At 38.1% G+C, this 12,063-nt stretch overlaps 1 protein-coding gene across 6 annotated transcripts in view; it reads right to left on the minus strand.

Moving 5' to 3' along the window:
* hnrpkl (heterogeneous nuclear ribonucleoprotein K, like) overlaps positions 1–10,839 on the minus strand; it is a 31,445-nt gene extending 20,606 nt beyond the window's left edge. For 5 of the 6 annotated variants that reach the window (XM_056265501.1, XM_056265499.1, XM_056265500.1 and 2 more), the window contains exons 1-2: positions 10,693–10,839; positions 7,922–8,032 (exon numbers count right to left, since the gene is read on the minus strand). In XM_056265501.1, coding sequence (XP_056121476.1) covers positions 7,922–7,982 — 61 coding nt within the window. In that variant the 5' untranslated portion in view covers positions 7,983–8,032; positions 10,693–10,839. Of the gene's footprint in view, positions 1–7,921; positions 8,033–9,226; positions 9,246–10,692 lie in introns of those variants that run through there. The other variant, XM_056265498.1, reaches the window with a different exon arrangement.
* Positions 10,840–12,063: the final 1,224 nt, after the last annotated feature.

The following is a 12,063-nucleotide window of genomic DNA, read 5'->3' on the forward strand; positions in this document are numbered from 1 at the left end:
GTTTTACAGTGGGTCATAATATATCATATCTTTTAGTTTGTCAGTGCATTTTATGGTGTTAGGAATTGTTTTTCTGCGCATTTCCGCACTAACTCAAAACGTGCGTACATGTACACCACCTCCTGAGCTGGCGTAGGATTTGAGCGTGCCGTACGCCAACGTCCATATTGATAAATTTCAAAGTCACCGTGGTTTTGGGTGTACGCCAGGTGTACGCTGGAAATTTGGTGTACGCACTTTTGATAAATGAGGGCCATTGTGAGCTCCAGAGTTGCTAATCGATGGTATATCGCTGCTGAAGCCATCACTCCGCAATTTCAACTTAACTTGCACCAAAAGAACATTTTAGTGCCACCCACTCCCATTAAACACTGCAAACAACACATAGCCAATCCCCATTGTGTGTGTGTGTGTGTGTGTGTGTTGTATACAAGTCAAAATATGCTAAGGGGTAATAATGAAACAACAGTTTTAAAAAGTGATTTTTCACTATTATTTACAACAGGATCTGCATTTTCATGGGTTTAAATAAAAAATAGTTGTAATAAGAGACTATTTTACCACCACTTAGTTCATCAAAACCACTCCTTTCTTGGTAAAAAAAATTATAATATTTACTTGATTTTCAAAAGTCAACTAATTTATTACATTCATTTTTTGAAAAGCCAAAATCTCAGTCTCTGAGTAACATGTACTTTATTTAAGCCACACAATAAACTTCAGGGCTCGACATTAATGCTTTTCTGGGACAAGTGAAAGAAAATTTTACTTGCCCAACCGGACAAGTAGCCTAATTAAAACGTCAAAAACAACAAAATAATGATTCTGATTTTATTACATTTAGTCTGAGTGGCAATTGATATCATACAACAGTTCAATGAAGTAGTTTATTTTAATGTCACTTACATTTTAGATGCAATATTAACTGTTTTGTTCTATTTCAGCAGCGAAAATAGTTCCAAACAAAGATCACAGCAGAACCATTGCCCATCTCACAGCAACACTCTTCATGCTTCATTAGGCCTACTGAACGATTCAGCGTTTGAATGAATCAGTTGAGTCACAGATTCAATGACCCATTCATAAACAACTGCCTCGTTCTTAAATAAATCGGCCGTTTGAACGAATCGTTTGAATAATGACTCACTCATTAAGATGGTCACATGCATCACCTACTGGCAGTTTAGTTTCATGTTTAGAAGTCAAATCATTTCCCCCACCCAACATTTCTTATTTGTATATTAATTAAAAAAATATTTAAAACAATCTCGTAACATTAAATGCAGTTGTAATTTTTTGGTGTAAGTGATTTAATTTGATTGCTAACAGCCCTACAGCGTCTTATTTTTCTAAGTAAATTTATTTATCAAATTTAAGAATTTGAAATGAAAGATGAAGCATAGCTAAATCTTGTAAGATTAGGAAAAAAAGGTAACAAGGCTTAACGTCAAGCCCTGAACTTCATTCTGTAAAATGAGTATAAAAAACTACGCAAAAAGCATTTAGAACACGCCAGTCTCCAGCTCGTTTTATAATTACCCAAAAATATAAAAAACAGTTCACCCCCCTCACGCACGTTATCATGTCTATCAAAAACTTGGCTGGCTGTCAGTTGGATTACATTAAACTCATGGGCATCAATCACTTCACTGAATACTTGCCGGGTAAGAAATAAATTATTACCTTACAATCCATACGTTCTCAATATATAATGTAATATCTTTTTTTAGATTTACAAGAAGCAGAGGTCCAGGGAGTACACACACTACCTGTAAAATCCACATTACCAGATGTTTTGAATGTGCTATCGCTTTCCAAGAAGAGAAAAAAAAAAAAGTGGCCTGAGTAGCTAGCAGATATCTGACAAGTCATGTAAAAATGTATCATCTTTTATTGGAAAATGAAACAACATTTTATCAAACTTTGATAATTGCCTTAATCTTTTAAACAACTGAGAAGATAGTGACCAAACTACATTTTATAAAAATCACCTGTGAAGTCCCTGAATCTATGCTTATGAGGGTCTGTTTACAATTATTAAGATGCGTTGTGGACGATCGAATCACAAGTAGAACGTATCCGCATCTTTTGTCCACTTTCAACCACTTCTGTCCTGATTTCTTCAAGGGGAGGGTCAATGGGCGGATAAATGTATGGGCTTTTTCAAATTTCCGATGTTACGGACATAATAAGCTTGCGCAATTTACATACAGTATGAACGGAACGTACAGACGACGGAAAAACAGAGAGAGCATCAGCTTTCGTTTCTGCTCTGATAGCCACGGCGAATGCTGCGAGTGCGTGTTAGATAGGGGTGTAACGATACACAAACCTTACGGTTCGGTTCGTCCCACGGTTTTGAGGTCTCGGTTCGGTTCGGTTCATTTCGGTGGGGTGGGGGGGTTTAGAAAGCTAAAATTGCTTTTATTTTTTTATTAAACAGTGCTTTAATGAACAAATTGTGTCCTTGTCTTTAAATTAATTCAATTACAAGTAAACGTTTCTCAAGGATAACAAAATTATCTGCTAATGCTGTAAACTACAGCCCTTACGTTAGCCCAGTTACATTACTATAACATTAAAGCTTAACAACAGCGACTTTTAGCCTAAATGATATAATAATAATCAACACTCAAATAACAAATTGTATGAAAACATGTAAACTGCACATAAGGCAATTTTTGCATTAACATGTTTTTACTCTAATTTGTTATTGTTATATAATAATTTACACAGTTGCTGTTATTTTCATGACAACTATTTTAAACATACATTAAATAATCAAGATATCATAAACAGGTGAAGTAAAATATAATATATAGGCTAATATATAGCATTTATTTAGTGAAAGAGTTAGCAAACCAGCAAGCTGTGGACACTGAATGACTTGCCTGAGGTAAATATAAAGCTATGTGAAAAACTAAGCGTTTTATTGACGTATTTCCGCTGTTGAAACACTGATTGGGTGTTTACACGAGTTATGATGCCTTTCAGTAAGTATACTGTATCTTTCAACATACCTTCGAGTGTCCATTCATGTTTATTCTGTAACTGAGGAAGTAGGGGTGGGCGATATCTCGATATTTAAAGGGATACTCCACCAGTTTTTCTTATTAAACTATGTTATTCCCTTAACTAAGACGAGTTGATACATACCTCTCTCGTCTCAGTGCGTGCACTATATCGCTCTGTATTGCCGCAAAACTATGTTAGCACTTAGCTTAGCCCATGCATTAAATATGGGCCAAGCAGAGAAGCGACCAAACACTTCCACGTTTTCCCTATGTAAACACAGTTACTCGAGTAGTGTAACTTGACCTGGGCTGGTGACACAAAATAAACCGTTGCGCTTTTCTAAGCGTTTAAAATTGATGACTATATTGTATGGCGGAATACCATAACAAGTGGTTTTGAGCACTTCGACTTGGCGCAATAATATCTTCACTCGTGAAAAGTCCCGGCTCCCGCTTCCTCTCCCCCTCCCTCTCATTTCCGTCAATACAACCAACGTGACATGCGCCGGTAGTAGTAGTTTGAGCGGAGTTGACGAAGTAACAGGTTGTTGGAAGCTAGTTTGTATACAATCATGGTTAAAACGTGCATCGTAAAGGGTTGTGAAAATAAGGAGAATGTACATAGTGCTGTCATTTTTCACCGAATTCCAACACACCACATACAGCGGAGAGCTTGGTTAGCTGCTTTCGGGAAAGCTCCGGTCTGTTCTGGATCATATCTTTCCCTCTCACGGTCTATAAGAGCTAATTCCTCCTCTGTGTACTCGGGTTCAAACAGATATGGCTCTGGGTCTTCTACAAAGAAGTCATAATCATCTACAAAGTCCGCCATTGCAAATGATCTGCAGTTTGCTAATAGCACAGCACAGGTAGTAAAAGTCACGTTGGTTGTATTGACGGAAATGTCAGAGGGAGGGGGAGAGGAAGCGGGAGCCGGGACTTTTCACGAGTGAAGATATTATTGCGCCAAGTCGAAGTGCTCAAAAGCACTTGTTATGGTATTCCGCCATACAATATAGTCATCAATATTAAACGCTTAGAAAAGCGCAACGGTTTATTTTGTGTCACCAGCCCAGGTCAAGTTACACTACTCGAGTAACTGTGTTTACATAGGGAAAACGTGGAAGTGTTTGCTCGCTTCTCTGCTTGGCCCATATTTAATGCATGGGCTAAGCTAAGTGCTAACATAGTTTTGCGGCAATACAGAGCGATATAGTGCACGCACTGAGACGAGAGAGGTATGTATCAACTCATCTTAGTTAAGGGAATAACATAGTTAAATAAGAAAAACTGGTGGAGTATCCCTTTAAAATATATCGAGATATTTTTTAAACACGATATGGATTTTGACATATCGTATATATCGATATATTGTTTATTTTTAATCCTGATTTCGCCACTTTGCTTGTTTGCCTTCTCTGTGCTGTGCTCGCCCCCGCCTCCTTGCTTTTGTTCCCCCTCACCTCGCGTGTTGTCTCATTCAAAAATGGTCTCATCCGCAACCAGCCCGGAGGCTACAGAACTCCGAGTGTGTCTGCGCGCGAGCGACAGAGCACGAGAGAAACCGAGTGTGAGCATTAATTGCATTAGTAAATTGGTAGCCTACATACTACAATATATAATTACTATATAAGAGGCATGGAAGTTCGATTAATGGACTCCAGTAATCAGAAGGCTACTACAAACGTCTTGTTTTAAACTATTGCAGGGCTCGAATTTCGGCGCGGGTATTGCGCATAATTCTAATCATTCCCGCAGGTCTCCCATTTATAATGCGGGAAATTCCCGCAATCGTAATCCACACAGATTATAAAATCAAATCATTCTTTTAACAACTATCTGCCAGACGCAATTTCACAAACAGCGTGAGTGTTCAGCGGTGCCGCGTCTTCTTTCTCTTCTCTCATAATGTGTTGTGCAAGGCAAGCATCAAGCGCTGCGGCCATAACATACACTCGCGTTTAGGAGTCGGGACATGATGGATATTCACTCGCACAATCGGGCCAGCAGTGCATCGTGACTGAAGTTTACCATTTGCACGTCTTTTTAAGTCTTACCAGTTTAAACATTCAAGCGATTTTAAACTAATCAGTGCTCGCGCGCTCTCTGAGAGATTATTTTCTATGCGCACATTCATAGAAAATCCGCCTTAAGAACAGCTGGCCAGTAACAAAAGTTATTTTTCGCGGATTATATTGCTTTAACACGCAAAATTGTCAATTTCGGTCATCGTGAGTATACTCTAAACATAGTCGGTTTTGTCTTTAATAAGCATAAAACGCATGCCAGTATAATGAACACAGGATCCGTGCACTAGCTCTTAAAGTGACGGCAGCCATATGTGTCTGTCATTAATTTTGTTGTCAATACAACAAAAGATAGCTTTAAATTAAAGGAATCAGGATTAATAACCTATGCATTTAATTTATTCAGGACTAAAATACTACTGTGTTATTTTCCATTTGATTACTTTATTCAGTTTCTGTATATGAATCACGTGATTAATAATGATGACGAAATTCAGGCCCTGTGTTTAATTTTTCTCATTTGGTTACATTCTGTTATGGAAAATTAATTTTCTATTGATTGTAGGCCTATATTTTGAGTTGTATTCACATCCATTTTCCTGTAAAGATATCGAGATATATATCGAATATCGAGATATAGCAAAATATATCGAGATATATTTTTTGCTCCATATCGCCCAGCCCTATGAGGAAGAGATGATCGCGCTCCGCGCTGCCGCATGCATACAGTGATATCTGTCATGCCACATCTAAGAGCGCCAAAACGGCATTTATTGTTTGCATTTCGTGATCAAATAGACATAATTTGAAAGATTACACCTTGCTTATTATCAAAAGTAACAAAACACTGAGCTTATTGCAATTACATGTGGTCAATGGTGGTTAGGCAACAGCCCTGTATTCGTTGTGTACACATAACACATGAGGTGCAATGAGCCGGGGCTGGGCGGGGCAGCAGGGGGCGGGGCGTGTTCGGTTCGCCATGAGAGTTTCGCGATACGTATCGTGGGTGGTGTATCGCGGTTTTTCGGTTCGGTTCAAATATCGTTACACCCCTAGTGTTAGAAATCAGTAATGGTGAGAGAACATTGTGCTTGGTATGTTTTTCATCTTCAAACCAAACTTGGGTCTTAATGCCGACAACGTTTAAATCCCGTCTGGCTATCACGCTTCCCATAATGTTTACGCATTAAGTCAGTAGGTGGAGAGTAGGCTGTCTTTTGTGGCTGTTTGAACGCAATCAATCACATGAGCGTTTTACGCTAAAAAGGAATGCGTTTTCATCTACCTCTGGAAGTGGTCTAAAGTGGACAAGCTCAAAACTTTTTAGACCCTCTTTACCCCTGTATTTAGCGCCGTCCACTTGTGATCCGATTGCCCAAAACACTTCTTTTTTTAAAAGTTATGTTTTTGGCCTTTTTGTGCCTTTATTGGATAGGACAGTAGAGATTTTGACAGGAAAGCGTGGGGTAGAGAGAGGGATCGGCAAAGGACATAGGAATCGAACTCAGGTCGCCAGAGGTGCAGGTGCGCTATATGTCGGTGCTCTAACCACGAGGCTATCGCCGCCGACCAAAACGCATCTTAATCGCAGGTAAAAACAGGGCCTGAGTGTCAATTATGTATTACCGTAAAACTTCAAATAATAGCCGAGTCCCAAATAGACGCCTGTCTCTTTTACACGCCTGGTGTGGCTGCAGGTTTGGGTAAATAAAGGCCGGTCTCAAATAGAGGCCGGGTCTGTTTTTTAGTTTCGGGTTGTATTTAATCCTCTAAAACCGTCAGATCGTCCGCTTTTTGGCGGCGGCCAAAGCAAATTTTCGTCCCTCCAAAGCCTTTTTTGATCGGTGAGTGATGTAGAATGACTGCTGCGCCTGACAGGGCGCGTAACGAGCAGAGAGAGAGAGAGCGCTCCGGCCGCGCGCGCGCACTCTCACGTCTTCAAACAACACGAGCGCTGTCTTGCTCGCTCTCCCTCGCGCATATTAATCAAAATCAATTGACGGGATAGTAAAAGGTCGGAAGACCGCAGTTTCACGTGGAGCATTTGGAGATTTTTAGAGATTAGAGACAGGCCTATACACTCAATGAACAACATCTCAACACTAAATTATAAAGGCCTGTCTCATATAGACGCCTGTCTCAAATACAAGCCGGTGCAGTTCGACGATTTGGGAAAATAAAAGCCCGGGCTACTATTTGAAGTTTTACGGTATGTATAATGTACGTCTCTGTCTCTGACAGACAGCATGTTGAAGCCATCGTTTGTAATTTGATTGTCATTCAAAATGCTTCATGGGATTGTAGTTCTTTCCTCCATTAAAGTTAAGAACACAATCTTGTTGTACATTTTGTCTTTTTGTCAGATTTTAGTTGGTTGGTTCATGACTTTTAACTCTTTAATAGAGATGTGCAAGAGCACCCAAGTACTTGGACGCGACAGTAACAATCGATCATGAAAACGATGATCACCGTGACTTTAAAAAATATATTTCTTTTTTTTTTTTACTGATTGGTTATTGCAGCATTTTGGGCAGTACAAAAACATTGATGATTAATAATCCAGCAGTGTTATTTTTTCTCGTCATGGCTTAGAAAATGTGCAGGCATTCTGATAAAGCTTGAAATCGTTAATTACGATTTGACTCACTTGATAAAGTAGTTGAAAATACAATGAAGTGCGAGACGTGTAGCGCCAATCTGCCAAACATAACATTATAAGGAGCACACTACAAAATGTTGTGAATTCTTTGTGCTTTAGTTGCCCGTGTTTGTCGCCATGAAAATATAAATCCCTATAGGAAAAATACTTCCAAAACCAAAGCCACAGAAAAAGTGGGTGGGCACTGTTGCACTCTATTCAGAGACTATATACATTACCGTTAGTGTCAATGTTACTGAAAGTGGTCTCTTCTTCCTGCTGATCAATTTTTGTCTCCATTGTCTTCAGCCAGCAGTCAAAATGGAATAGGCTGTCCTCGACGGGTCACTCTAAGAGACAGTGTGTTGAGTGTTAAAAACAATGCAGAAAATACCTTTTTTAAGTCTACATGAAATCAAAAATATCTTTATGTAACGAATACTCGGGATGCCATATCGGTATCGGCCGATGTGTTCATTTTTAATGTTATCGATAACATGTTTGCTTTTGCATATAATTTTAGTTTTTTGTATTTGATAGCCTTTTGTTTGTGAAATTTAAGTTTGTAAGTGCAATTGTAATATTATATCTATTTTGTGTGTGTGTGTGTGTGTGTGTATATAAAATTTCTCATATCGGATAGATACGTTTGTTTGGTTAACGCAGTAGTAAAACGCTTACCGGTGATCATCTTTAGCTTCAGCGCATGCAGCGCAAACAGCAATGCACGACATTAATAACTATGATTGGGGCTGTCATATTACATAACATTATAACAACAACACTACTGTAATAAAACGTTGTGAATTCTTTGTGTTTAGTTGCCGCATTTCATTCACGTTGTTATGGGAAGAGTGCATCCACAACAGGAGTTCACAACTTAGTTCAAGTTCATGTTATTTTGTGCAGATATAAGTTGTAATATTATGTTCATGTTGTATAAATATCTGATTAAACTCATATAGGATGCGTTTCGTTTATTTAATTAACCCGCTAACAAAGCGCTTCAGTTTACCGGTGTTTGTTCGCTCATCAGCGCACACAGCTAAGTGCTGTTATTTGAAACAGTAGCCTAGCTAATATTACTAATATGTTTCTTTTTAATAATAATAATTATTAATAATTCATTATTAATAATAACAAGCACTTCTTTTTCTCATATTATTTTGATCAACAATATGAGATTTAATTAAAATAATTGTATTATTCTCCACGCAGAGGCCATTCCATTTTATTTATCAGTGGCACATGAATTTTGATTCTTTATATGCAAGTAATGCTGCCCAATGACTTGTTTGCATTATTTAGACAATATCTTATTTAATTGTATGGCAATAGATTTATTTTGTAATAAAGAAAGTTGGCCATAGGAGTGTAAAATTAATTTTAAAAGTTAAGGAATACATTGGTTCAAACTAGGCTACTGTATTGTATATGTTTGTCTAGGTTTGTAAGTGCTTGGGACATGGCCAAAATTTTCATATCGGCGCATCCCTAATGAACACACTTTCCTTGGTAATAGCTTGTTCCATATAAAAAACGACTTTCAGCTGATGTCAACAAGGCTTTACTTCTCAACACCTCCATCCACCTGTCAGTGGTTCTGATTTATGTGGCGATCCAACAGCGTATCAGAATCGTACAAAATGTCAGTAAAAGTCCTTAAAATCAAGATTTAAAATGTATTGATTATACGAAGAACTGCATGGGCCCAACAATATGAAAACTATTAACATGATCTAGACTGAACAGGAAAATAACGATGAATTTATGCTACAATACTGGAGTGTTTGACTGTCTGGACTAATGGTCTTTGACAACAACAGAAAATACAGGAAGTGTTTTCTCCTGAGTCCTGCATAGCAAAAGATAAGCCTGTTTATCTTTCATCCTAACTACACATGATAACGTGGTTAGTGTCATTATTTGCATATTACACCATTATTTCCCAATAAACTAGTTGAAAACCACTGATACAGACTCAGAGACAACTTTTCACAATCCAATCATTTCCAGATTAATAAAAACAAGTCCTGTCCATCAGTTTTATCCTGTTCACTCCAAAATATGTATTTTAGGGAGTCAAACAAGTCGGTGTCTGTACCATGGGACAGTATTAGTATTTACTATGGTACTGAATATAACCTTTCTTCATGCACAATGTTATACATGGTAATTTATAGAATACCATGGAATTACCACGGTGTATGTCTACAAAAATGGTAATATACCATGGTACTTTTCTGTTATTTTTCTTGTCTGATAATATACAAATATGTTAAGCATACGGTTACATTAAAAGCAAATTCAAAATACAAACAAGGTATGCAAGAAAGAAAGCAATTAGAAAAACAATCTAATTCAATTCATTTGATCAAATACAAGACCATTTAAACGCAAAGTGCATTTTGGGACCTGACGCTAACTAACATTCACACTGGTTATAAGGACTACTGCTAGTTTAGGGCTGTGTCAAGGCCCAGTGCTTCAAAATGGTGCGCAAGTAGCATTTAGCCTGCTAGCCTTCCAGTTACAGTTGCCATAACAGTACAAGCCTTCATTAATTGACAACACAGCTGCATTTACTGAACTTCACAAGAGAAATACATGTCAATTTTGCGGACTTTAACATCTGTCTGAACATTTTAAACAAACGTCCTATTTTAGCACAAACGACTATGGGCACAAAATAGCTTGCAAAATGACAACACGGTTAGACCATTTAACTTTCCTCTTTTTATATACACTTTGTTTCTGCATGCAAGACTCTGCTTTGGTTTGATAATATGAGGGGAATTATTGTCTGTTGACTGTTGCGACTGAACAGCAGGAAACTCTCCATTTTGAAAAGGCTCGTCTTAGCAAGCTAGCAGGCTAATTTACAGAACGGCGACGTATATATGGTCTAATTAACCTTCGACATTTCTGTTATTTATTATTCCGGGAAATAACAGCACAGTTTCCAACGGAAGTGTCTTTGTAGTAATATGGTTCAAAATATTTAACAAACCTGCAGGCAGCCCTTCCGTCACACCAATTTTCGCCCGAAATTTCTGCGCCTTCTAACTTGATTTCATTGTAGGTTTAGGTGCAATTTCTTAGCTTCGTGATTGGCTATGCCAGAATTCAAACGCGCAGCTGTATTGGTTAAAAAGACTGTCAATATAAAGGCTAACAATCTAATTGGGTAACGAGTCTGTCAGCCTTGTGATGTGTATTGCCCCGCCCCATAGCAGGCTATCGTCATAGCAACTGAGAAGCGCTGTCGTTGTCTTTGGCGTTTAACAGCTTGGTATCATATATCATAAATATAATATTTATAATTTGTTTTATATACTCACACATTTACTGTCGATCAAGATGCACCCTCTCATGTCTTTCGCATTGGACTGGTTTGGTTAACACTGTATTGCAAAAAATAATAGGCTACAAAACCCAGTAAAACGGATTTAGACCGATAAGTATACAGGATATATCTTATCTTGTGCAGATGCCTCTTTTTACGACCAAAAGGGTGGATTTAATGGCCGGAATGTAATCATTTGTGTTTAGGGGAAAATAATAGTGATTGCAGCTCACATTGACCGTGATAAAAAAAAAACGTGTTGCCTTGCCTAATGTATTTGTCGCCCTCTCCTGGTAAAAAAAAATATAACAGTCCGTCACCTTTCACTTCATCTTTTGGCTTGTGCTGTAGTAATTTCCTAAACCAAGGGCCCTCAGTGTACACATGCTGAAATGTTAATATAACGCGTGGAATCTAGTGCAGATGGACTCTTAACTTCACTCACAAGATGAACATGGAGGTCAAATGTGAGATTCAAACGCGCATTTTCCGAATTCATCATTGCGCTCGCGCCGTTCCCTTCAGTTCACATAAACTGATAATTCGGTAAACACCCCAAACAAAGTAATATAATTTATAATTTATTATTAATATTATTTCGTCTCCTTGCCATAGACTACACTGCGATTGGAATGCGAGACTCGCATCAGTAAAAAAAAAAAAAAAAAAAACCATCCTGGCATTTTTGTTTAGTAATTATTTTTCTAGATGCAGCCCATCTTGTGCGTCAAACAGCACGTCACACTTCGGTAATGGCTATTCATGAAGTTGTGGTAGGATTGCTGAAAAGAGGATGGAAAAGCAACACAGCCAGCTCAAGCTCATATTGAACTGTTAAACAGACGAACAAATGAAAACAATCAAGCAATTTCCCAAATGACTCGATATAAAAAAACATATTTGACAGCCTATACCAATCTCCTCGTCCCTGTCAATATGCATCTCCCAAAGATAGCCCCTTGACAACATAGGTGATCAATTATTGCCGATATGACATCGCTGAGAGCATCTTTAACGTCCCCCTCCACATGTAAT

Source organism: Rhinichthys klamathensis, unplaced genomic scaffold (assembly GCF_029890125.1).
Source record: "Rhinichthys klamathensis goyatoka isolate OS25496 unplaced genomic scaffold, OSU_Roscu_1.1 h1tg000234l_1, whole genome shotgun sequence".
NCBI lineage: Eukaryota > Metazoa > Chordata > Actinopteri > Cypriniformes > Leuciscidae > Rhinichthys > Rhinichthys klamathensis.